We start from the raw sequence: 27,186 nt of genomic DNA, 5'->3' as shown, positions 1-27,186 counted from the left end.
TAAAATTCGATCCTAATAACAATTATTATACGCCAAATGGCGCTACACTGGCCCCGTTGAAGGCCTGGAAGGCTTCAAACCAGTGGCAGAAGCGCCAACTTGTGAATTGGCCTCCTGAACGTGTCTCCGCTGCTCGTCCTTAGGTCGACCACTCTGACGCTTCCGTCCTGCCCGGCGGTAGAACATAGAACAGCTTTTTGGTCGCTCATGCAACATTTTGGTATTGTATAGTCTTTGGTAAAATTTTTTTGTATTAAAAAAACCCACCATGAAAAATACTGCAATTCATTAAAAAGACCGAAATCTATTAGAAATTGTGTTGTGTTGCTCATGAGTGAGTGAAAAAAAGAGTTAAGCTAAACCAGTTCCTTCGAAACTGTTCTTTTTTGCTCATTTGTTCTATTTGGGTTACAAGTTCATTTTTGCTGACTTGTTCTCTATGCCTGTTTTCCTTGGACACTTTTCATATTTTCTTATTTTCCCTATCAACCACATCGCAAATACGTTTTATCTCTTCTTCTTCTCCATATTTTAGCTTTTTTGCCGCTAATCACGCAACCAGGGATATAAAAAAGTAATAAAAATATCAACACCTTGCACAGCTATCGAAACTATCGTTGCCATTTTGACAATTTTTTGACAGTACAAATAATTTTGATATTCATATATTTGTTAAAATCATTGAACCTGAACATCCTAGCGTGCAAACCGGTATTGTGGCATTTGTAAACTATAATTTTCGTTTATTTATATTGCGCATTCAGCCCTGCGCGTGTGAGTGTGGTTATCCAGATTTCGCAGATTACCAACGCAGCCCAATCAAACGAAATTAGTAAAAATCCGGTGAAAATTTGTTTGTTACGCACACCCCAGCATTGTAATGACGACGACACCCTCGGAGAGTCCAGTGCGTCGATCTGCAAACAAGCGCAAGAGTTCAACTCTCGAGTCCATTGAGGAGAACGAGACGGTACGCTCTTCCTTGGATCTGTACAACTGCAATAAGCTGAGCATAGCCAATGCCTGGGATATATCGTTGATTGATACACTGGCCAATCTAATGGATAGCCCTCACAAAAAGCTAAGCAGCTTCAGGGTGCGTTTTACTCTTTAACCCTCCGACAAATATGGAGAGCTCTTAACCTACTTTTCTACTTTCACAGATGGCTGGCTCTTTGCTGCAGGTCTTGTGCAAGGTCTACGGCCTGCGTGTAGACTCCATCTACATCGATGCATGTCGTATATCGGCGGGTTTGAATGCTCGCACCTTGACGGGCTTACCTGAGGGACCTCCAGGTGATGGCGAAGAAAGGAATTTATCAACGTTGGCAAAGAACAAGGAAAAGTTGAATGCGCGTTTGGATATGGTACCCATGCAGGACTCTATATTTGCAAAGCTCAATTCGACGGTGGGCTCCCTCGATGCCTCCGATCAAATGATGCACAACATTCTGCCCAGCGTGGACTTTGAGATGCGGCTACGCCCGACTTACAAATTCTTTGATGACACCGAGGGGACGGATGAGCTCATGGATAGCGAAACGCTGAGTGCTGGCGCCAAGGAGTGGCCCGATGAAGAGTTGTGCAATGCGGAATGGCTGCACAAACTGTACAACCGTACGGATGATCTAAATCTGCGGCCACTCCACACGGGTTATGTGATAACCAATCCCAATACCCCCAATCCCAAGCCACAGTCGGGATCTATTTCAGAGGCGGTCCCTTTATATGATGACGATGCTGAGGGGCTGGATAATGCGCACGATATTGGTGGGAATCGCACAGAGCTATCCGTGGCCTTTGACATGAATGCCGAGTGTGAGCCCATGCCGGATATAGAAGCCGGTCCTCCCATTATCTTAGATCGAATGATTTGCAGGAGCTCACCGCCGAAGAGCAGACGGTCATCACCAATTGCCGCCGTTTAAAGAAAACCGCCGAATTCATTGACGATCTGAGGCCAGTGGATGGTGTCACTAGGCTGGATAATTCATACAGACCCATGGATCAGATCTCACAGCTTTGTGCGGCTCCTGCGCATTGGAAATTCAGGATCACTCGTCCGCGCACCACTCTGGACCAGACGACTGGCCCAAAGGATGCTGTGACTGTTGGCAACCCAAAGAAAACCAAAACCGCTGCCGCTGCCGCTGCCGCCAAGCCACGCATGAAGGAGTTGCACTATGGAAAATGCAAAGAGGACCTCTTCCAGCCTCTTGATGCCAACAAAAAGCAGCAAAAGGTCAACTATCAAAAGAAATGCGATGCCCGAAAGCTGATGCCCACGAAATCCAACAATGAAGCGGATTACCAAGTTAGCCAGCGATTTGGTAAAGCCGATCTGGTTGAGAGTCTGGGCAATGATGTGGATATGGATAGGGGCTTACACCACGGTGATGCCGATAGAGAGCTCTTTGACAATGAAAATTTCACCACAGATGATTCTGTCATGAACCGAATGTCGGCAGCGGACATTGAAGATCCCATGGACATGATGAATAAGGATTCATGTGGGGATATGCCCAATCAAAGCCAAAGCATGCATGAGGGTGAGGATACAATCATGGAGATATCCACCGAATTTAAGGGTGCACCAAGGCAGGTGGGTCTTTGAGGGATATACCATTCCTAAGGGTATATAAAATATCACTTATTTTTCAGGTCAGCAAAGTGATTGGGCCATTTGCGAAGCGTGCCAAGGGGATCGACATGAAGAATCTCAAGAACAGCTGCCATTATTTGATCCAGAAACAATTCCTCAGTTCTGTCAATGAGGCATCGATACCCTCCCTCCCACTGTCAAAGGAAGAAAGCTACGCCAAGGGTACCGCCAGCTTCCAGGAGGTTTACCGATCGTTGCCTGATGTGTTGAGTGACGAAACGAAAGATTCTCTGTGCCCATCGGTGGCCCTCAATGCGGTTCTCCATTTGGCCAACGATATGAAACTGCGACTCATTCCACAAGAGAATCTAGAGGATTTTCAAATCCGGCAAGTTCTGGATGACGAAGTTTAATGACGAGCTTTTAAAAAAACTGAATTCTGATACAATGCTAGAAGTAATCAATCTTCACACAATTTTAAATACATTTTCATGCAACAACACATACAAAAAACTAAACGAAACGAATCAGGGCTCTTCTTCAATGTGTTCTCGGATGAATTTTTAATTCTATCTCTCAAGTCCTAAGATTTGCAACATATAAACAATAAATTAATATTTTTGAGAGCACATGTAGCTTTTTGAACATTTTTGAACTTTAGATCTAACAGAAGTGTGGATACCAAATTTGGTTGCTCTAGCTGTTATAGTCTCTGAGATCCTTGAAATCACATTTTGCAATAGGCAAAGCCAGCCATGAAACCTGTTTGTTAGAGAGAGACAGAGCGAGAGAGAATGAAATTGGTTTCTTGATTTTGGCTATAATAATTATACGATCTAGTTCAGATTTTTCACTCTAAAAGATGTAGTTATACCTAGTTATATGTGTATATGTATATAGGACTTATGTGTAGAGAATATGGCGTAAAAGAAATTAAATTGGAAAGAAGAGAAAAATATGATAATTATATAACTAGAAGGCAAACGTGAAAGAAAAATTAGTAGCCGATCCGCTTTAAATTATGGCACGGATATGGTTGTTTTATATACCGGAATAGAAGATTTATAAGACATTTATATTTCGAAAATACTCGAGAATTCCGTTTAAGGAAGTTCGTAACTCACTCATACTTTATACGAATTATCCGGCGTGTCCGTTGAGCTCAAGGGGCGACGTAGGAACATATTCTGAGGAAGGGAGAAAAATTATGAATATACAGGTCTTCACTTCTAATTCGGATGAAACACGGACTCAACGGCTGATCTTAAAAAAATGTGGTTTTCATTTGCGCTAATTTCTAATTATGGGTAATTATATACATTATTGGTTTTTTTTTTTTTTTCTTTTTAAATCTATACAATACAAAAATAGTTAGTGCGTAGCCTAATCTTTAATAAATGGAAAATCTCATGACGACTATTAAACGGCAGTGTGGATCGCCGCAGAATAATGTTTTATTTTCACAGTTTGAGAACCACTCCACACACTGCGAAGAACTATATGCGAAAGCCTTAGCCGCGCGCTTAATTCATAAGCGAGAAGGGTGACGAGTGCGGCATATTAGTTTTTTCGAATTCGCAAGAAAACCATTCTTCTCGTCTTACTCCAAAATGTACTTCCGCTCAAGTATGCATCCACCTAACTTCGGGTTTCACTCTAGTATATCTTCGGACGGCGGTTTATTTGGTTTATTTGGTTGTAGTTATCGTTGGTTTATGTAGATGCTGGTTCCTGGGAAATCCGAGGTCTTTCCCAGATCTACTAAGAAATCGATGGACTTTGACGACCTCGTTCTTGGAGGGGGTCAATTGGTTTTTCTTTCCCAGTGTCGAACGTAGTAAGATTTCCAGCCCTATGATACGAGACTGTTAAAGCTGTGTCACTATTGTAAGGTCCAAATACCTTTTATTTTTCTTAATCCAAAATGAATAATGTAGTCCACCAGAACTTCAATTTACTTGGCACGTGTTTGATTGCACAACGTTTTCAAATTCACTTGGATATATATATTTGTATAAAAAGACACATCCGAATTCGCACAGCTTCACTATAGCAATGATCTAGCCAGAAGTTCTATTACTTGCATTAGCCCTTACGATCGGAACTTTACCTTCCACAACCAACGGGGTAATCGTACGATTTTAGACAAAGCTTACACCTTGCTTCCCTAGATAACGGAGTAATCGTACGATGCTAAGCAAAGCTTACACATCGCTTCCACGACTAACGGAGTAATCGTATGATTTCTAGTAAAGCTTTAAAACATAACTCCCACAGATCCACGCTGCTTCTCTAAATTAGACATTAAGCTCTTCAATGGAAGCTTTAACTACTGCTCTCTTGTAATTGATCTCTTATCTTGTTTTTTTAAAGAGCAGAGTTAATGTTAAACGCGAGGGCCGTACCTCCCAAGCTGTTCTCTGGAGTTTTAGAGTCACAACTGGCCACTACAGATTTGCAACATATAAACAATAAATTAATATTTTTGAGAGCACATGTACCTTTTCTCCACTACAGCGGAGACGTTTGTGTAATACTTGATAATTATGAAAATTTAGAATAGTTTTTCTAAATACAAGACCGTAAAACTTGGGTGACTGCAAATTATTGTATTTTACGACGACGAAAAAAAAGGAGTGCGTGCGTTCGTTTCAATAGATTTTTCTCGACTTTTTTCATATATTCAAAACAATTTCTTCTTCGCCTATCTTACCTACGGTGGCAAAGCGGGGCGAATTCGCCAAGAGCGAGAGAGCGAACTTTTATTGCGCTCCCGCTTTGCCCTAGCCTAGCTTACAATAGACTTCATAAAATTCGATCCTAATAACAATTATTATACGCCAAATGGCGCTACACTGGCCCCGTTGAAGGCCTGGAAGGCTTCAAACCAGTGGCAGAAGCGCCAACTTGTGAATTGGCCTCCTGAACGTGTCTCCGCTGCTCGTCCTTAGGTCGACCACTCTGACGCTTCCGTCCTGCCCGGCGGTAGAACATAGAACAGCTTTTTGGTCGCTCATGCAACATTTTGGTATTGTATAGTCTTTGGTAAAATTTTTTTGTATTAAAAAAACCCACCATGAAAAATACTGCAATTCATTAAAAAGCCCGAAATCTATTAGAAATTGTGTTGTGTTGCTCATGAGTGATTGAAAAAAAGAGTTAAGCTAAACCAGTTCCTTCGAAACTGTTCTTTTTTGCTCATTTGTTCTATTTGGGTTACAAGTTCATTTTTGCTGACTTGTTCTCTATGCCTGTTTTCCTTGGACACTTTTCATATTTTCTTATTTTCCCTATCAACCACATCGCAAATACGTTTTATCTCTTCTTCTTCTCCATATTTTAGCTTTTTTGCCGCTAATCACGCAACCAGGGATATAAAAAAGTAATAAAAATATCAACACCTTGCACAGCTATCGAAACTATCGTTGCCATTTTGACAATTTTTTGACAGTACAAATAATTTTGATATTCATATATTTGTTAAAATCATTGAACCTGAACATCCTAGCGTGCAAACCGGTATTGTGGCATTTGTAAACTATAATTTTCGTTTATTTATATTGCGCTTTCAGCCCTGCGCGTGTGAGTGTGGTTATCCAGATTTCGCAGATTACCAACGCAGCCCAATCAAACGAAATTAGTAAAAATCCGGTGAAAATTTGTTTGTTACGCACACCCCAGCATTGTAATGACGACGCCACGCTCGGAGAGTCCAGTGCGTCGATCTGCAAACAAGCGCAAGAGTTCAACTCTCGAGTCCATTGAGGAGAACGAGACGGTACGCTCTTCCTTGGATCTGTACAACTGCAATAAGCTGAGCATAGCCAATGCCTGGGATATATCGTTGATTGATACACTGGCCAATCTAATGGATAGCCCTCACAAAAAGCTAAGCAGCTTCAGGGTGCGTTTTACTCTTTAACCCTCCGACAAATATGGAGAGCTCCTAACCTACTTTTCTACTTTCACAGATGGCTGGCTCTTTGCTGCAGGTCTTGTGCAAGGTCTACGGCCTGCGTGTAGACTCCATCTACATCGATGCATGTCGTATATCGGCGGGTTTGAATGCTCGCACCTTGACGGGCTTACCTGAGGGACCTCCAGGTGATGGCGAAGGCGGCGATGGGGCTCCCAGTCAACAGCAGCAGGCGGCACCTAAGCTCAAGCGCCAGAAAAGAAATTTATCAACGTTGGCAAAGAACAAGGAAAAGTTGAATGCGCGTTTGGATATGGTGCCCATGCAGGACCCTATATTTGCAAAGCTCAATTCGACGGTGGGCTCCCTCGATGCCCCCGATCGAATGATGCACAACATTCTGCCCAGCGTGGACTTTGAGATGCGGCTACGCCCGACTTACAAATTCTTTGATGACACCGAGGGGACGGATGAGCTCATGGATAGCGAAACGCTGAGTGCTGGCGCCAAGGAGTGGCCCGATGAAGAGTTGTGCAATGCGGAATGGCTGCACAAACTGTACAACCGTACGGATGATCTAAATCTGCGGCCACTCCACACGGGTTATGTGATAACCAATCCCAATACCCCCAATCCCAAGCCACAGTCGGGATCTATTTCAGAGGCGGTCCCTTCATATGATGACGATGCTGAGGGGCTGGATAATGCGCACGATATTGGTGGGAATCGCACAGAGCTATCCGTGGCCTTTGACATGAATGCCGAGTGTGAGCCCATGCCGGATATAGAAGCCGGTCCTCCCATTATCTTAGATATACAATCGAATGATTTGCAGGAGCTCACCGCCGAAGAGCAGACGGTCATCACCAATTGCCGCCGTCCGCGCACCACTCTGGACCAGACGACTGGCCCAAAGGATGCTGTGACTGTTAGCAACCTAAAGAAAACCAAAACCGCTGCCGCTGCCGCTGCCGCTGCCGCCAAGCCACGCATGAAGGAGTTGCACTATGGAAAATGCAAAGAGGACCTCTTCCAGCCTCTTGATGCCAACAAAAAGCAGCAAAAGGTCAACTATCAAAAGAAATGCGATGCCCGAAAGCTGATGCCCACGAAATCCAACAATGAAGCGGATTACCAAGTTAGCCAGCGATTTGGTAAAGCCGATCTGGTTGAGAGTCTGGGCAATGATGTGGATATGGATAGGGGCTTACACCACGGTGATGCCGATAGAGAGCTCTTTGACAATGAAAATTTCACCACAGATGATTCTGTCATGAACCGAATGTCGGCAGCGGACATTGAAGATCCCATGGACATGATGAATAAGGATTCATGTGGGGATATGCCCAATCAAAGCCAAAGCATGCATGAGGGTGAGGATACAATCATGGAGATATCCACCGAATTTAAGGGTGCACCAAGGCAGGTGGGTCTTTGAGGGATATACCATTCCTAAGGGTATATAAAATATCACTTATTTTTCAGGTCAGCAAAGTGATTGGGCCATTTGCGAAGCGTGCCAAGGGGATCGACATGAAGAATCTCAAGAACAGCTGCCATTATTTGATCCAGAAACAATTCCTCAGTTCTGTCAATGAGGCATCGATACCCTCCCTCCCACTGTCAAAGGAAGAAAGCTACGCCAAGGGTACCGCCAGCTTCCAGGAGGTTTACCGATCGTTGCCTGATGTGTTGAGTGATGAAACGAAAGATTCTCTGTGCCCATCGGTGGCCCTCAATGCGGTTCTCCATTTGGCCAACGATATGAAACTGCGACTCATTCCACAAGAGAATCTAGAGGATTTTCAAATCCGGCAAGTTCTGGATGACGAAGTTTAATGACGAGCTTTTAAAAAAACTGAATTCTGATACAATGCTAGAAGTAATCAATCTTCACACAATTTTAAATACATTTTCATGCAACAACACATACAAAAAACTAAACGAAACGAATCAGGGCTCTTCTCCAATGTGTTGTCGGATGAATTTTTAATTCTATCTCTCAAGTCCTAAGATTTGCAACATATAAACAATAAATTAATATTTTTGAGAGCACATGTACCTTTTTGAACATTTTTGAACTTTAGATCTAACAGAAGTGTGGATACCAAATTTGGTTGCTCTAGCTGTTATAGTCTCTGAGATCCTTGAAATCACATTTTGCAATAGGCAAAGCCAGCCATGAAACCTGTTTATTAGAGAGAGACAGAGCGAGAGAGAATGAAATTGGTTTCTTGATTTTGGCTATAATAATTATACGATCTTGTTCAGATTTTTCACTCTAAAAGATGTAGTTTGCCTCTACGGTTATGCGTTTTCTGTTTTCTCGTATCTTTGAAATTGTGGATTCCACAGATTTTCGCCTTTGGTGGGGTCGGAAGTTGGCGGGGTGAAGTTTTGAAATATTCTTGTAACAGTGACATATCAAAGAAGTCCGGATATAAAATATCGTTGCTCTAGCTCTCTAGGCTATAAGCCTTTGAGCACTAGGCGCTGATAGGGACGGACAGACGGACGGACGGACAGTCGGATAGACAGCTATTGATGCTGATCAAGAATATATATATATATATATACTTTATGGCGTCGGAAACGATTCATTCTGGACGTTACACACATCCACTTTCACCACAGATCTCATATACCCCTATACTCATTTTGAGTATCGGGTATGAAAATGCGTGTTATTAAGGTCGAAGAATTTGGAGAGGGATATTGTTTGGTTTAATTATCTGTCCATGTTTCTAGGTTAGAGGTCGTCTAAGTTGGCAATTGATGCTGATAAAGAATATATATACTTTATGGGGTTGGAAACGATTCCTTCTGGACGTTACACACATCCACTTTTACCACAAATCTAATATACCCCAATACTCATTTTGAGTATCGGGTATAATTAAGTATCGTTTCCGTTAAAACCCACATTAAAAGCACCAACGGCATCGAAAAAGGAAATTCCGTGACGAAACGATGCCAAAACGGTATTTTTCGATATTTTATTACCAGGCGAACAGAAAAACCAGAAAGCGACTTCCTCAGTTAACAGCAGAACCCGCGTTAACAGCATACTGTTGCGCCTAACAGGCCACTGGAAGCAGGCTGGCCACAGGCTGTTGACATAACAGATGATGTTAGAGGTGCCCGCCGATACTTGCAGAGGCGTATTGTAAGTTTCTGATTTTCGTTTACTTTCCGGTTGAAATTATATTTTCTCTGGTTTTCTGATGCTTTGGTGATTGATTTTGGATCAAATTTTAACTAACCTATTGGCCCTCGCTATGATGCACCTATCAATCTTGGCAGCGTAAAGCTTCATGGTCTCGTCATAGAGTCATATAAGCTTCATATAGCACTTCACGGTCTTCTCAGTACGGCGCTTTAACTCCTATAAGTTTTTACAGAGATTCAGGAGTCCGCTGACGTCTGCACATCTTCGAAAGTTGGACCATTGGTCGATTTTTGGTCGAGGTTATGCTAGTTTGCCGATGTTCCTTCTTCTCCGATGTAATCTTCTTTCGGTGAGAAGCCCGAGGCTGTGTAACCATCGCATTTCAATGGATTTATTTTACTTTTATAGCGAAGGAAAAGCTGTATTTGAAGTGAAAAGATCTGTGGAAGTTGTACTTTGATTGGTGGACTTTTAACAAAATATTCTTTAAATGTGTTATGACCTCTATTGAATGATAAGTTTGGAAAAAAAGTGCCTACCAAGTGCTCCAGTAATTCCTTTGGAACATTATAATGGGAATTGGAAGGGTATTATGGTTCCTGATTATTAAGAACTGTGGAGTTTTCTATCCCAAAGTTTTGGTCTCGGAAACTTTTATCAACTTGAGTGGGAGTTCTGTTCCCACGGCTGCCACCTGCCACTTGCTTCTGCCCTTTTGGGTGTCTGTTCATAAGCCATAAAAATGCCAAAAACTCATTGACTTATGGAGGCATTAGCCTTCGCTCCCTAAATGGGCAGAGTTAATGCCTGCAGGAGGGAAAATTCAAATTGGATTGCTCAAATATACCTATATATACATACATACATACAATACAGAATATGTATTACTTATTACTATATAAACGAGTACATCTATCTATATATAAATTAGCATTTTTGTGCGACCGACGGTCGCCTTGGAATGGTTTATTAATGGCAAATTAAAAGCAATAAAAAACAGATGTGCTTAACGTGGCATATTCTAAGCAATGGGGAAGGGGGTGCTTTCAGTGGGTGACGGGGGTGGTGCAGGTGTTGGAGGTGGTGGAGGGGCGGCTATGGGTTGCAGCTCATCAGGCTTTCTGGGTGGCGTGGCGCACCTTTTGCCAAGTTCGGCGACTTTGCTGTTGTCGTTATGAAAATTACTTTGCTCTTTGCTGTTGCGGCACTTTGACTGGAGGTCCGAGTGTGGGGAAGGGGGCTGGAAAATGTTTGAGGGTGGGGGAAGCACTTGTGCAAAAAACCGAAAGCAGAAGGAGGAAAAAATAAAGTTTTGCATTTGAAATTTTCGTTAGTCTGTTGCTGTGTTGCCCTCAGCTCTCAGCCGTTTATGTAGTTTATCATTTCGCAAACTCCTCTCCGGTGGCGCCCCATTATCCCCGCACCCATCAGCCCCGCTGTGGGACCATTCAGGTGGGTAATTTTAATTTTAAGCTTGAGTAATGACAATATTTACTTCCACTCTATCGTTATAGTCAAGCGGTACAGCTCTTTAATGTCATTTTGATTCGAGATTTTCCACTTGCCCTTGGCTTCACCCTGGGCTCCAGCTGTTGTCCTCCTCCTCGTCAGGAAACTCTGGCGTGGCTATAAGCATGTGAAAGCCATTAGATTTTTAAGATTTGCAAAAGAAATTTTCGCAAATTGCTTGTTCCGGTCAAAGGAATGAGAAATCAAGTTTTAGTTTGAAAAGTTTATTGCTATGTAATGGCGGAAATCAACAAACTCCTCGGTATATCAAAAATATCACAAAAATATCTTTAGTCCTCTCACCATTGGCTTGGCATATACGTAACTCTTCACGAAGTACGAGTAGCCTGTTCCATAAAAATATGCCCTATTGCACTTAAGCGCAAAAAGAAGAAGAAATACATTTGATGGCCAGGAAGGAGTCAGATTTTCTCCAACTCTCAGAGCTCTGCCGACAACTTTTCACAGTCGGAACAATAAGATGCATCTGTTTATAGAACTTCTGATAGAGATTGTTGAACATAAACAAGCGAAACATTCGCACAACCGTCTCACACCCTTTCCAGCACTCGCTCCAGAAGATCAACAAAAGTCATAAAAATATAGATATAAGAATGCATACATACGATTACATACATATGTGCTCCGATATGTGTGTAAATTTGGAGGAATACACGGAGCTTAGGAGCGTAGGACACTTGAAAAAACGTCGACATTGTCTATAGAAATTCTTGTGTCTAACAGAAAGATGAGAATAATTTCTGTGCTTGTTAACAATGCAAACTCTCGCTCACACACACATACACATGGGTACTCCCATAACCTTGCCCTGCCCCCTGTCCCCTGCACTGCTCTGCCTCCCACAACAATTACACATCACACGGTTAGGGGAATGGAAGGGTTGTATGTGCAAGGGAGTGGGGTGGAAAAAGTTCAAGGCAAGTAAAAAACAAAAGCAATTGGCGCTGTCCCACCTCCCTGCTTCTTTTTACGGGTGTACTCTTTAAAAGGGTATGGGGATTTTGAGCAGACCTTTGAAATACATTTCAGAAGGGTATCCTCTTTAATATTCTAAAGGTTCTGTAAAGGCAGATCGGACTTGAAGATGCCACAGGAACACTCTTAGAGAAATGCAATTGGAATTGGCAACTTTTATTCGAGAAAACATACTATAATGAAATTGTATTCTGAATGGTCCTCTGCTTAATTAAGAAAATGATATAGAAAGATATTTTGTCTCTTTTAAGTCGGCATTCATAGTCCGATGGATCTTCAAGGGTATCTGTAGCTTCGCCTTTGAATTCACCTTTTAATACTTATTTTGTGTTGTATTCCTTTCTCTCTAGGTCCAAAGAGTTGACTCGTATCTTAGCCAAGATTCCCCAGTCTAGGTGTGGGGCTGACGGTGGATGGGGCATGGTCTAGGGTTGGGGTTTGTGTCAGAACCGGCAGAAGTTCGGCTAAAATGTGAGCGGAGCACTAATCTCGTTTATGTTGCGTAAAATGCATGTAATTCGTGCAAACAAAACGTCTCCGCCGTGTAGGCTGTGTGGCAGTCAGGCGGCAGGCACTGATGCATAGATACAGCTCTGATAATTGTGTGACATATATGTGAAATGAATGGAAAGAGCGCCAGCGAAAGGGCATCAAGTGCGTGAAATGTGACGGGGTAAAGGACGCACTTCTTGGGAGTCTATGGGCACGGGAATACCCTAAACTTGTGCAAAGGAATTCCATTTAATTTGTTATTTGATTGCTTTTCTCTTGATTCTCATAGATAAGATTCTTTTAGTATTTCTGCAGTCATCTATAATCATTCGTTAATGGTCCATACATTTCGCGTTCATAATTTTTCAATGAATGAATGAATCCTTCTATCATTTAGATATAACTTTTAGCTCGATTAAATGTTCCTTACTCTCCGATCTGTAGAACTCTCTTTCTTGCCCTTCGATTTATTGTTTTTCCTTCATTGCTTCTCTCTTCGACTCTATATATGTAGACTTGTTTTCTGTGCCTTCGTCTTGGGATCCTCCCTTTGTTTCGATCATCTAGGCTCTACTCAAAGAAGGGCATCCCAACATTATGCCATTCAATGTGGTATGAGTGAGAACATCAATGAGCAGAAAAAAATTATGAAGCTCATCAAAATGTGCGCTGAATTGTAAAATTGCCGCCTCCCCGAAACTGGAGGCAGGAGGCTACGGGGACCTTGGGATGGGAGCAAGTTATGCGTAATTCTTATCTGAGGCAATTAAAAGTACTTTTTTCTTTCTTTTTGACTTCCGTTGCTGAAGACGTCAGTGGCACACAACAAAGGCGCCAGCCATCATATGTACATACTCGCATACACTCGGATGAGATTGGGGAAGACGTTTGTAAGGGGCTTGGAGTTGGGGCAGGAGTCTCTGCCGGGAGCTTGTAAAACTTTGGCTCTTTGTGTTGATGTGTTTATTAATGTCGGGTGCCGCCTCGTTCTCTTACGATTTCACTGATTTGAAGAAACATTTCACGGAACTACAAACATCTTTCCCGAATGTCAAATACTTGGATACCAAAGACTTTCAATCGATTCAACTATTTTTGATAGCTCTTACGAAAAGATAGCGAGAGAAAGAAACAAAAAGGACCGTTGAGAGGATCCCAGCGAACATCCTGCTACCCTGCTCATTCGTGCCGTACCGCACCGTACCCCAATACTCGTACGAACCATAAATCTGTTTAATCAAATCGCACAGGCCGAAGGCCGCTGATTGATTGAGATGTCACACTAAATGCGCTACCGCTGTCGCTTGAGAGAATTTACAAAGCGGGGGGAAAAAATTAAAAGGAAAACGCATCAAAAATGCCAAATGAAACATAAATGTCACAGGGATCAGGGAACCGGGGCACCGGGGGGACAACCGCAACCCGTAGAATGGTAAGGGTGGGGTGGGGGGAGAAAAAAAAAAAGTGAAGAAAATATCCATTTACCAACCGACCAGGCAACCCTCCTCGTGTGCGTTATTTTTTTTTTTTTGATAAGCATGAAAAAATGCACAAAAAACTGGGAATTGTTTTAGATGCCGGGCGGGGACCCACTGACTGACTGCCAGACCGACTGACTGACGGACGGACAGACGGAGGCAGCCTTCGCCCAAAACAGAATCCTTAAAAAATAGTGCTACTTAAAAGTGAAAAGTGAAACAGGAACAGCAACAGTAACAGCCACAACGGACGGAAGGAATGAAAAGTGGAATAGGCCAGTGGGCGGGGTGGGATGAAGAGGGGTGTCGTGCGGGTGTCAGTGGCCAGCAAATGTTTTATCGCTTATACTTTTTATTTCTGCGTTTGTTAAGTTGGAAAAATGGCCGTCGATTAATTTAATAGAGACAAAAAGCCTTCGCACACAAATGAGCCTCCAGCTCGTATTCGCAACCGAATGGGAAGTGGATGGGGAATGGGAATAGTAGCGGGGTGGAGGATGTAGCAGGGGTTGACGTACCATTGGAGTGTACCATTGGTGGACCAGGTAACAGTGTTTGAAGCTCCATTGGATACCAGTTCAGAATCCTTTGAAAAAATAGTTGAATAAGCGATATGATTAATGTATAGACATATAAATATGTGTTCTTAGGATAATTTTGTAGAAACAGAAATGGGCTTAAGGCAAAAGAAAAGTTATTTGAAGCTAAAATTTCAGTGTTGGCTTAATAGCAGTGTTGCCAAAAAGTGTTGGCAAACTGTGTTGGCAAACTGTGCTGCCAAACATATACATAAATGGTACCCAATTCAAATAAATGTGCTGTAAAGTCGCTTAGAGCTCACAGTACTTCCCCCCTTGAGTGGTATTGGTCTGCACAATTTCTGAGTTCCCATAGATAACGAGAAAAAGGGAGGTAGCGCTGGTAGATGATCATCAGCCCCTGCCTGCTCGGCATGGAGATTACCCAACTGACCTCTGGAATGGCCGGCGAAGTTCGGTGAAGTCTCCCAGTAGACCCGCCAACGCTCCCGGGTAACTTTTCATATCAAACAACAACGATAATATAAAATAACAGACATTTGTCCAAACGTTTAGCCATTTATTAGGGAGAGCCCGAGTCCATCCGCCGCTGCCCCTTTGGAGAATAAATAAAAAAAGGAAACAGGAGTATCGACCCATTAGTGGGCATGTGTTGGTGTTTGTGACTCTGTCTCAGTTAAAAAAAAAAAATAAATAAACAGATTGTAGACTGAAGCATATAAAACTAATGAAATCCTTATTAATATGCTTTGGACCTTTGCTGTTTGCTTTGGACGCCCTTGTGGCGTCGTCTCGTTGATGCTGATGTTCGTTCATCTGCCATCATCCCCGTTCCGGACCCAAAACCCAGGATCCGGAGAACACAGAACATAGAACCGAGAACCCAAAAAACTCAAACCCAAACGAGCAAATTGAATATGCAATGAATTGTAAAACGCAAAAGTTTTGCATACAACAAGAAATATACATACATAAGTATGTATATAGATATACGAGTACGAGTATATGCGGGTACATATAAGTATAGTGTAGAAGCGGAGTATGGAGAGGGGAGGGAGAAGTGGAGCTTGGTCAGCTTTGAATAGAAAAAATGTACGCACATTTTTCAGCGCATATTATGTAATTTTTCACATTTCTCCATGCTGTTTCTTCAAACGCTCAAACCCAATCTCCCCCATACCCATCCGCATCTCCATCCCCAACCAGACCCATTCTGACTGACCATTTTTTTATGCTCCTTCTTTTTCTGTCTTTGGGTATTCCATTACATTTTCTTTTCAGTTTTCGTTTTTTTTTTATTTTTTTTTGGTGTGGTGTTTGGCCAGAAGGGAAATGCGTCCAATCAGCTGCCTGCAGCTGTCGCACGATTGGTTGTCTTTGGACTTGTGGCCCCGAAATCGAAGCCAGAAAGGGACCTCATTGCTTTTGTCTCTCTCTCTCTGTCTCTCTTACCCTCTTCTTTTATATATATGTGTGTGTGTGTGTGTGTGTGTGGGGGGTTGGGGGCAGCTATTGATATCTGATGCGTATTCAATAGCTTTCGATGCGGAGGAGCTCGCGCCTGCGTCTCCATGTGGGGGTTAAACCGAGCACTGCACTCAACGACCAACCCTTTGATGCGTGTGTGGGGCCACGTGGTGGAGTAAATGCGTGTGTGTACGTTAGCGTGTCTGTGTGTGTGTGCATGGGTAGAAGAGGTGGTAGGAGTGTCGACGGTCAGCATCTGTGTGCGTGTGTAAGGGTTATATTTTAGGTTTCGTCATATTTGGGCACCATCTTGGTGATCTCTTAGAGGCAGTAAATATCAATGGGAGCCATTGGAACCTATAATTTCAAATAGATTGGAAAAATCGATTTAAACTTGTCCTATCCACAGAAAATGACTCGAACAATAAATACAAAATAGTTCCAAAATGCTATATTCGAAGTTCCGACTAGTCGGGAACAGTTTCCCTTTCCTCCCACAAAAGAAAAAGAGATTTAAACGGCACTAGACATAATCTCCATGTAAATTTCATTCTCTAAATTCTCTTCCTCTTATTAAATTATTAATCCTTACACACCTTTCTATTAATTAGTAACTGTAGTGGTATTTGTACTTTGATTGCATGCTTAGTTTCTTAGTAAGTTTAGTACTAATTTTCCTCGAATGTTAGTCTAATAGCTATCTTTCTTGCATGTTCGCGTTTGGTTCGGCTACGCACCGCGCGTCATGCGGCAGCGCCCCTCGGTCGGTTGGGCGGGAGGAGGGCTGCGTTTTGCCTGGGATCCGCGCGTAACAGCCTTCTGCTGGTGTCACACGGGCCACTTGACGGTGCAGTAACTGCATCGCCTCTTGAAAGATGCAGTCATTGCATGTCAACGTCCACACTATAGATTTGTTGACTATCTTGGTGTACATTTTAAAGAACGATCATTGAGGGATTCACCTGTATCTATATATAGACTGTGTCTTTAGACTAAAAAAGGGTTACTTTAAAAAGATTTTTTTTGATTGAAATTGATTTATTTGGATGCATATTTGTATATTGAACATATGTGTTAATGATTTCCTAGCTATGTTATTTTCCATTTTTTATTGCATTTTAAAAGTTATTTTGTATATATTTTCTATACTGATTTGTTCCACGGAAAACCCAATAGAATCTGAAAGAAGTGAACAATCACATATGTACATGTATATATTTAACTCTTCTTTAGCTCCCCAACTTCTCCCTCAATCCCTAGATGTTACTTCATTCTATTCTCTTCCTTCTGCGCTCCTCCTCAAGAGTCTACGCAAATGTGCCAATAAAAATACTTAAACTTCATTAATAAACAATTATGTGCTCCGCTATTGCGAGCTAAGCGCAACGAATTAATGGCCCTTTGTCGGCTTCAATAATTTTAATGTGTTTTTGCATCTACACCAGCCCGTCTAACTGCCCCCACGCCCCCAACTACCTTCCTCTATCGCCCCATAAAGGTCCATTAAAATGCCAATGTGTTTGCTACAATGTAGCAGACCATAAATTAAGGGCCACAGTCAAAATAAACGGGGAAAAAACCTGCAAAAAAATTATTAACACTCACTTCGTGTATGTATGTATGCATGTGTTTGTGTGTGTGAGGCCTGACTGAATAGGAATTACGATTATAAGGATCCCTGCTCGACTGAGGAATACCATACCGCCAGTCCCTTAAAGTAGGCAACAGCTTAGCCCGCCTCAATTTTGCACGGAAATGTGTAAGATAGTCAAGTCCATAAATATGTATGTTACATATAACACGATCCGATTTCTCGAATAAAAAAAAAAAAATTAAATATCATTTGCAGAAAGCTCTTGGACTGGGCAATCGATTAAAAAATATCTGCAATGCAGGCTGGTGTTCCAGCCACCAGATTATAGTGATCGATATACGATAATCGGTAAGTGTAACCCATCGATTTCGAACCATTTCAAAGACGGTATAAACTGATGAGAGTACTATCCCTGGCACACTAAAATTCCCCCCACTGCTAAAAACGACGCACCAGAAATGATAATACATTATCAAGCCCAAGCATTAATGAGCTGAACCTCAAACACAAATACTCGTACGCGTAGGATGTTGCCGAAAAAGGGTTTCAGAGCGCGCGCATGTTTGTGTCTGCGTGTGTGTGTGTGGGGGGCGTTAGGGAGAGCCATTAAATTTATGGGCCGCAAAAAAAGGACCAAAAATCAACGACAGCCAAACCAGATGAGCATCGTGGAGAGGGAGATAGAGAGTATCAATGGGTTTATCCGCTGCGACTTTGGCCCAGGAAAATGAAGTTTCTCTCTTTCGTTTGGTCTTTGCGGCGCTGGCATCTTGGATGGCAAATAATTTTATAGCATATTTTTCGGCTGTTTTTATATTTATTACATTGGGGACTTTTCATTGTTACGCATCGGTCGTTCCACCACCACCCAACCAAGCCACCCGAACCACTCGAACCACCCACAGACCCACAGACGGCACAACGTTGACAATGTCTTGGAAGATGTACCGAAACGAGGCCATCCTCCTCCATTTCCCAGGTCTCGGCCTCGTCCTCGTCCTCGTCGTCGGCCTCCCTCTCCTTCTCCTTCTCTTTCTCCTTCTGGCCTGGCCGTGTTTGTTTTAGCTTAAATTAACAAATGTGCTTTTGTGTGATAATTATAATTTTACATTACCTTTTGTTAATTGTTCAACGGGATACAGTCCCTGCCACAGCGGACGGGTGGGGCAACGGGTGGCTGCAAAAAGGTGTTAAAAAGACGTAAATAAGATGATGGTGCTGCCTGGTTCCTCGTACTTACTCGTATTAGTTTCCATCTCTCGTCCAACCCTTCCTTCCACTGGCTGTGGCGTCTCCGAGCGGGTAGATGCGGGGGTGTGTGTGTGTGTGTGACATATTGGCAATTTGATCATGCTACGTGTAGTGTCCCACTCCTCCCTCAGTTTGTGTGTGTGTGTGTTATGCATTAATGGCACAAAATTTTTAATGATGTGCTACGTGTTAAGTCATCTCCAGAGTGCCGCAAAGCCGGGCCTAACACGGCAAGTGGAACGTGGAACGTGGCAGCCAGCAGCCCCATTGCCAAGGTAATAATCGTAAGCAACAAAATTGGTAATTTTTGGGAATATGTTTTGCTGCGGGACGGCATCGCATCGCATCGCATCGCATCGCATCGTATATGTATCGCATGGCATCGCATCCCCCATAAGTATATAAAATTGTAATAAGTAAAATTATGTTTTCCCGCTTCGGAAGTGGCGGAAGGAGGTGGAGCTGGAAGGTAGCCAAGAACGAGGCTTTCATTTAGGACCCACCTTAAAAGGTGTTGAATGTTCTCGGGTACTTTTTTGCTCTCTGCTCTGCTCTGCTCTGCTGTCTGCCATTTGTGGCTCGTATTGTACTGGCGGCTGCGGCTGCATCTGCTTTTGGCTAATAATAAAATAGTGTTCGTTGTGTCGTTGCTAATAGGCTTTTTGGTTAATTAGAAATTTTATGTGGCACCTGCTAATGGCTGTTTGGTTGGCCCGATGTCCCGGGTATCAGGACGAGTGTCTGCGGCAAAAGGCAGATAGCAGATGACAACAATGATCGCTGGCCATTGGGAATTTGGGCAGGCGCTCTCCCAGAGACAGAGAGTGCTCAAGGAGGACAAAGAATGGCAGATTTAATTAGAGGAGATTCGAACAGTGTGGCCATGTCGTATTTGATTTGATCAGTGTATGCGAGTACCTTAAAACCATAATAGTATGGCTGCCAGTGTTACCACAAGCTAGTCGAAAATCTCTTCAAGTGTTGGGTCATGGCAATATAAAATATATAGCTAGCAAAAGAGAAACACATAGAGAAAGAGCGACAGGGAGACCGAGAAGGGAAAGCAAACTGTTTGAATTATTTGCAACATTTGTACAAATTAACTTTATGACCGCTGGCTAAATACAGTCAAACATGGCAGATGCCCGGCCCGCAGTATAGGTACAGGAGGTACAGAAGGTACAGGAGGTACAATATGTATACAACACACAAAGCATAACAAGGCAAACACAAAATATGAACCGAGAAGAAGCGAAAATACCAGCACAGAGAGAAAAAAATGTACGAGTATTCTGTCTGTTGGAAGCGGTATAAAAAAGAAAGAAAATTGTAAACATTGTTTCCGCTTCATTGTTGGAACCGGTCCTGGTTCTCGGGACAACTGTCACTGGCGACAACGACAACGACAACGACAACGACGACAACGATGACGATGACGATGACGCCAACGTCGCTGCTCAGCCGAGATTCAGTGAGAGCAGTTCCAACCAATCAGCCACCCAATCAGACTAACAAGCCAGGCCCAAGCCCAAGCCAAAGCCCAGACCAGACCAGCACCAGGTCCAGGACCAGGACACTGCTTGCATTTTAGAGCAGATGTCCTTTACTCTACCTTTACCTCGTGTGCGAGTCTGTGTCGGTGTCCAGGTGCTGCTGCTGGTGCAGGTGCAGGCCCAGGCCCAGTCACAGTTCACATTTTGTTTTCTTACCGCGCTGACTTTATTTACACGGACAGTCCGGGACGGGACCAGCAGCAGCAGCAGCAGCAGCAGCAGCATCAGAAGCAGAGTGCTTGAAGAGCACAACAGAAAGCTGAAATTGAGGTTGATATGGTTGGCAGCGTCGAATCCCGTTCGCCAAACTGCAGTAAAAACTCAATGATTTAACAATGAATGCAGCGCCAGGCGGGTCCTGGCAAGCAGGACAGCAAGCCGGCGAGCCATCAAGCCAGCAAGCTGTTCAAATATATGACAGTCAAAGAATGACAAAAAATGGAAAAATTACAAAAAAAGAAACGTAAAATGAAAGCAAAACATTGACAGACAACGTGAAGGACCAAAGGGATGATGGGGCTCGGTCCTGCATCCCAGCCCCCTGTGCGTGTCGAAGGACGACCCACTCTTTCCTGCAGAAATATGAATGCCTCACCGGTTCAAAATGAATTAATAATCAGTAATTCTTGAACAAAAAAGAGAAAAAATAATGGCTAGGCCAGAGCCGAGCGGAGCACTGAGAATGTGAGAAGAATCTCTTGGCAGAGGTCGGTCTGTGTCTGCCTTTGGGCTTCCATTCGACTCCCATGCCCATGTCTTATTCTCCTCTCCACCTGCAGTGACAAGTACAGCCGGACCCCACAGAGCCCCCATGCCACCTTGCCACCATGCCACCATGCCACCGAGCGGTGGTTGACTGGTCTGTGACTGATTGGCGCAGCTGAGCACCTGACTGAATCACTCGGAGAAGCCAAGGCCCCCCACCAATCCACCAATCCACCCATCCACCGGCTAAGTGGGCTGGGACTGAAAAGGCCATGGATTTTAATTACAAGAAATTGTTTGCGTTTTTTTTTGTATCTTCTTCTGCTCCGCTCTCTCCTGTTCCGTTCTGTGCGCTTTACAAAAGGTTTTGTGGCCCCGAGTTCGACTAAAACAAAAGCCAGAGTTATAATATCACATATATATACACGTAAATATATATATATATATATATATGTGTATGCACATACATACATATACTCATACAAAATATTTGTATAAATTTGCATGGGGCAGTGAACTTTGGCGAATTGAACGAGTGTGCACACACTATCCAGTGTTGGATAGGAGTATACCTGGGAGCCCTGCTTCCCGATTGCCTGTTGCTTCATTCATTCATAAAACAAATTGTCTTTTATTACCAAAAAAAGAAGGATCGTGAATGAAACTAACTATTGTCACTTGATATGGCTCGACTTGGGCAACAATTTTTCCACGCCACGCCTTTCACAATGAAAAGGGTTCGACATTGACTGCGAAGCTGTAGCCGTGGCCGTGGCCGTAGCCGGAGTTGAAGCTGGATGCCATACAAAAGGTCCAGCCGGACCACAATGCCACTTGAAAAACAAGGAATAAAGAAACAAGAATGGAAAGAAATAGAAAACCGAAACCGTAAAAGGTGTCTCGAAACATAAAAATAGCTAAAATTTATTGGACAGTCGCACGCCACCCATTTAATTTATATTTATAGAAAATAAACACCAGAAGCGACTCCAACCCCATTTCAATCCAGACGCATAAAACAAAAATGCCAAATGAAAGAGGGCAAAGGCAAGGAGTGGGCAGCCCCTGAGAAAAGGGACAGTTTTTGTAGAAGCCAGGGTTGCCAGCCCCAGCACGAAGAAATTCCGAAGAAAAATAAGCCTGAAGCTATTGAATAAATATTTTAACCATCAAACATCAACATTCTTTTCCACTGACCAATGAAATAAATGCAGTACTTTTTTATTGCCTTTGATTTGAAATTGCCTAAAACTAAACTTTTAGCCCTTCCAAGCCTATCAAACATTTGGCCTGTCCAAGATCCCCCATAGAGTTCCCACCATCTCCTATAGCGTCTTCCCTTTTTTTTCTTCTTCTACTTCCACTTTCTCACTCTCCTTGTCGAGTGTTCTGTAATAAATTAGCCTTCTTTCTTTGAAACTGTTTCTGCCCCACAGAAGCGCAACAAATTAAATGTCAAACTACAACGGAACCCCAACAAAAAAAAAGAAATAAAGAAAAGTTCTCACTTTCACACTGGTAGCAGAGCCAGGATATTGGGGGAGCCAGACTTTTTCTTGTATTAAAAAACAATTTGCACCAACACATGATACGAGAAGAGCAGCGACACGCGTCACAAAAGGGCCACACACACACAAAGTACTCGGAGAAGGACACGCGGAGCACGAATGTGGCGAGAAAACTGGCTACAAAAGATGCTAATGATTTATTTAATCGATTTGACCATGAACATATGTCCTGTTTAGCCCAGACCCGTACACGGGACTGGGAAGCAGCGTGTGAAAAATGGCAAAAACCCTAGAACGGTGGGACATCCTCTTCAATTTTATTTCATTTTTTTCCCACTTTATTCCTCCCCCATATATGTCTTACCGCCTCTGTCCGACGCTGACCATGAAGGCAGTCAAGTGTTTGGCTGATCTTTTTAATAGTTTCGGATACGCAACGTTGACAAGGGTTTTGGACAGGCGAAAGGGTCAATATTGGACACGAGTCGCTCGAACGAGCGAGGGACCGAAGAAATGGTGGGAGGACTGGGGACTGGGCGAAGTGTGGTCAAGTGTAAGTCGTTTCGGCTTTGCTGTGTAAATTATGTTAAACGTTTGTCAATTTGTGTGATTTGTCTTGTTCGTGTCCGTGGACAAGGTGCGAAAGGGGTTGACTGTCCATGGTCACGCGCTATTAAGTCCAATAAGTGTCAAACGGTGGGGTTGAATGCCATAGGTGTGGATTTGTGGCTATGTGTGCTGATGGGGCTGAGGGACCTCCGAACCTTTTCCTTTCTCCCTGTAATGGGAGCTACTTAAGAGCTGCCTAAGTAGTGCCCTCAGGGCTCTTAAACCTCTAAAGGTTCGCTGACTCTTCTAAGTGATCGAAAATTTCCGTTTTAGCCTCATATTTAATTTAATTATTGTATATATTTGAATAATAAACTGTAACTAAGATGTAATTAGAAGCCATAGAAACCAAGCAAACTCTCTACCAACGTGACTTAGTGTTCATATCCACAATGTTCTTAAAGGAACCTCTTTCTGTCTTTCTTAGCCCTCTGTGTAACAGCTATCTTAATGTCGAGCCTCTACAAAAAAGAAAAGTTTCGACTGGTTTGATAGTAGTAGTAACGATAGTTACTATTCCGATACTGCTTTGATCGTTTGGATACCTGGGAGCACATTCTCTTCTCTTTCTCCTACGAGTGTTTTTTCTTAACCATCTTTCAGATGAGAGGCTTCTGTTCGGCTCTGCTTTGGTCAGACATTGATTGAGCAGCGGATGGAGAGGAAGGAGATGCTCGTATCTTAGGGATTTTTTTCGTAACACCAAAGGAAAATGACTAACAATGGGTGTGGCTGTGGGCTGTGAGGAGGGGCGAATAAAGGGGGCGGCTAATAAATCGGCTTCAATATATCAAAGACTTAAATTTCAATTTTTTTCAAATTTCCTGCCATTTAAATGCACTCCTTCGTCCGGGCATCCATCCCATCCTCGTCCCGGTGCTGATGGTCGGGGGGGACTCCCATTGTTATGGTTGGTTGGTAAATGGTGCGGACTCTGCCACTGGAGTGGGCTGGAAGAGGGGGTGGTGTCGTGGCATTCGCTGCAGAATTCTGCCTTTTTGAGAGAGCCAAGAATTGAATATTTTTCTTTTCACTTCGGCTTTTTTTTCGCTCTGCTTTGGCGACAGACAACGACGCAATTCTTTAGCATTTTATTTCAATTTTCTTCATTTTTTTCCGCCCGTTTTCCAGATAGCCTGGTAAGAGGGCTGTACAGCACATTTACTGCCTCATCTATTTAATACCATAAATAATTGCATCTAATTAAATATGCTCAAATGAAAATGTCCGCTTTTCTTTCTTTCTTTTTTTTTTTTTTTTCTGCTCTCTGGCCGGATCCCAGACCGTAGCCGTCGCCGTCGCCAGGCTACGTGCCAGAGCTGGGCTGCAGTTGACGCGTGATGGAGCGAATGTCATTCGGAATGAAATTCAAGTTCCAATTTGGACCGGCAGGGAGTGTAAGAGAGGGGGAAGGTTGGGTGTCAGGAAGAAATTAAGTAGCAGAGGGAAAAACCAAGGAAAAAAAAGAAGAATTTAATAGTTTTCAATTAGGAATCGTTTGCAGCCTTTTCTTTTCGCACCCATCTACCCTGGTTTCTCTCTCTCTCTCTCTCTCCCTCTCTCTGGCTTTCGTCCTCTCTTCTACTGCTGCTGTCTCTGTTATTGCCGTTCCTTTGTGGCACACACTTGACGCCACAGTCCCGCTCTGCTCTTCTGCTACTTTCCACAGCCAAGTGTCAAGCAAATGAAGTCACGACTCGTCCTGCTCTTGCCCACTCCTGCCACTCTTTGCACGTTTTTCGCTTATCAGCTACCCTGTAAGCGTTGATTTAGCGAATGGGGTAGGTTAGGCTGGCTGGAGTAGGTTTGTTAATGGCTCAGAGGAATAGAGAATAGACAAGGTATATCCATTAAAATGATGAATAGATGCAGTGATAGGACATACATTGATACATTCATGCAGCATGCCTCTTGCACTTTTAATGATTATTAAAATTTTAACAATATATTTCTGAGTACAACAACAGGGGAACATAATACCATAGATCCAGCTTTGCAGGTAGTTTTGATTCTGCTGCTTAGGATCCCTATCTCTCCATATCCACGCCCCTTAAATCGTCACGTCATCAAATAGTCGATACTCTCTCCTAATACCCAACATTCTTCAGTACTCTGCAGCTATTGCTGTTGTCTCTTGTTGCTTTGGCTGCCTTCTTTTTAATTCAACGTAAATTTTATTTTATTTTAATTTCGCTGCAATTCTTTCAGCTCTACCCTCCCTCTAAAGGGGTGTCTTCATAAAGACACAACGTCGCCTGGGACTCTTTTTTTGTTTTTGTTTTTTTTTTGCTTTTCCTTTCGGTTTTCGTTTTTTTTTTTTCTTCTTTTAAATGATGTCCCGTGTATTTTGTCACGTGACTCTCATTTGAGGGAAAATTGTTAGGTGGTAGGGTAGGGCCCTACCAGTAGGCACTGTCCGCGTATATGCGAGTAATTATTGCTTTAATTAAATATATTCATTTTGTAGATAAATACAAAATCAAGTGGAAATTGAGAAACATTCTTGTCATATGAAAAGTTTCGAAAAAAATTATGTTGCGTTTTTCCTTGAGGAATATCCATTTATTTTTTTTTCCTTTTTGTTTGAACATGTGGACATAGTCAATCAGTTTTGATTAGTTTGAGCTAACCCATTGAATATACATATGCATAAGCAAGTCGGAACTCAATAATCAGTTTCTAGACATGAATATATCCACCCGGCTATCAATGCTGATCAAGAATACATGTATCCACTATATATGTAGGGTTGGAAGCGCTTTTTCTGGCAAAAAGCAGCTGATGAGCATAAAATAATACAGTTTTGGTTTGAATTGTGAAATTTCAACAATTTTATATTAGTATATTGGCTTTTTTATTGGCCAAAATAAAAAAATTCATATATGTATAATAAACGTTACGCTTTGGAATTTGTTTTGGCCGTGGCTGCTCGAAATTTACTGGAGTATGTCTCACTTTGTTTCCTGGTGCTCGTCCTGTAATTTCTGCTGCTCCTTCTGGACTTTGAGAAATTCCCGAGCAACCTCCAGAAGATTTTCCAGTCCAATCCGCTTGGGTTCGGCTTGGTTGCAGAAGAATACTAGAGCTGCTACTAGGCGAGAACTATTTTTGATTGCCATTCATTATTTTTTAGGGTTGCATTTGTAAACCATCGGCTAAATATCGCATAGAACATCCTAGATGGATGGTGGAATAACTGAGAAATTTTAAGAGCGGCAAAAACTTACGGACTATCCCTGAAATGCATGTTGGGTTGTGGCCACTGCATTCCTTGGGTAGCAAGTATAATTAGCCAATTTCCACCACTAATGTTCGCACTGAAATAGTTCCGCTGTGCGGCCAACTAGTGCCAACTAGCCACAGAGCAGCGTTTCGATTAGAAACCCATAAATAACATAAGCCTGGAAATACTTGCACAAAACTTTCAGAGACATTTAACTTCTGTTTCGGGCGAAATGGAATTTATGGGGGACTCTACTCGACTCCAATCCAACCAAAACCGAACCCAAAAACTCCAACTAAGGACTGAGGACTGTGGACTGAGGGGCAATCAATGCAGGGACAAGAAACAAGTCAAGACAGTTACTTAAATAACTTTGCAGCAACAAACTGAAGACAGAAACAACAGCAAACAACGAGGCAGAACGATGGAAATTAACGGCCAGGCCGATGCCGGGCCCGGCGAGAGGCAATGGGAGCTCCTCCATTCTCCTCTGCTCTGCAAGTACAGTACTCCGGGCAGGAAGTTATTGAGCAACAGCAACGGCAACGGTGAAAGCTGAAAGCAGCGCCAGAGAC

At 42.9% G+C, this 27,186-nt stretch overlaps 1 protein-coding gene across 3 annotated transcripts; it reads left to right on the top strand.

Moving 5' to 3' along the window:
- The first annotated feature begins 608 nt into the window (after positions 1–608).
- On the top strand, positions 609–8,562 carry LOC117186002 (condensin complex subunit 2-like). Of its 3 annotated transcripts, none has more exons than XM_033386035.1 (5): positions 609–711; positions 765–1,096; positions 1,164–1,863; positions 7,331–7,944; positions 8,004–8,562. In XM_033386035.1, exons 2-5 carry the CDS (start codon positions 881–883, stop codon positions 8,355–8,357), a joined length of 1,884 nt encoding a protein of 627 aa, XP_033241926.1. In that variant the 5' UTR covers positions 609–711; positions 765–880; the 3' UTR covers positions 8,358–8,562. The 3 variants fall into 3 exon arrangements, with proteins under 3 accessions (XP_033241926.1, XP_033241925.1, XP_033241924.1); XM_033386034.1 differs by having other exon boundaries at positions 610–711; positions 1,164–1,296; positions 6,707–7,944; positions 8,004–8,561; XM_033386033.1 differs by lacking the exons at positions 609–711; positions 765–1,096; positions 1,164–1,863 and adding exons at positions 6,020–6,121; positions 6,175–6,506 and having other exon boundaries at positions 6,574–7,944; positions 8,004–8,560.
- Positions 8,563–27,186: the final 18,624 nt, after the last annotated feature.

Source organism: Drosophila miranda, chromosome XL (genome assembly GCF_003369915.1).
Source record: "Drosophila miranda strain MSH22 chromosome XL, D.miranda_PacBio2.1, whole genome shotgun sequence".
Lineage (NCBI taxonomy): Eukaryota > Metazoa > Arthropoda > Insecta > Diptera > Drosophilidae > Drosophila > Drosophila miranda.
The sequence above is the reverse complement of the archived record's forward strand: the minus strand, read 5'-3'. Positions and strand labels throughout refer to the sequence as shown.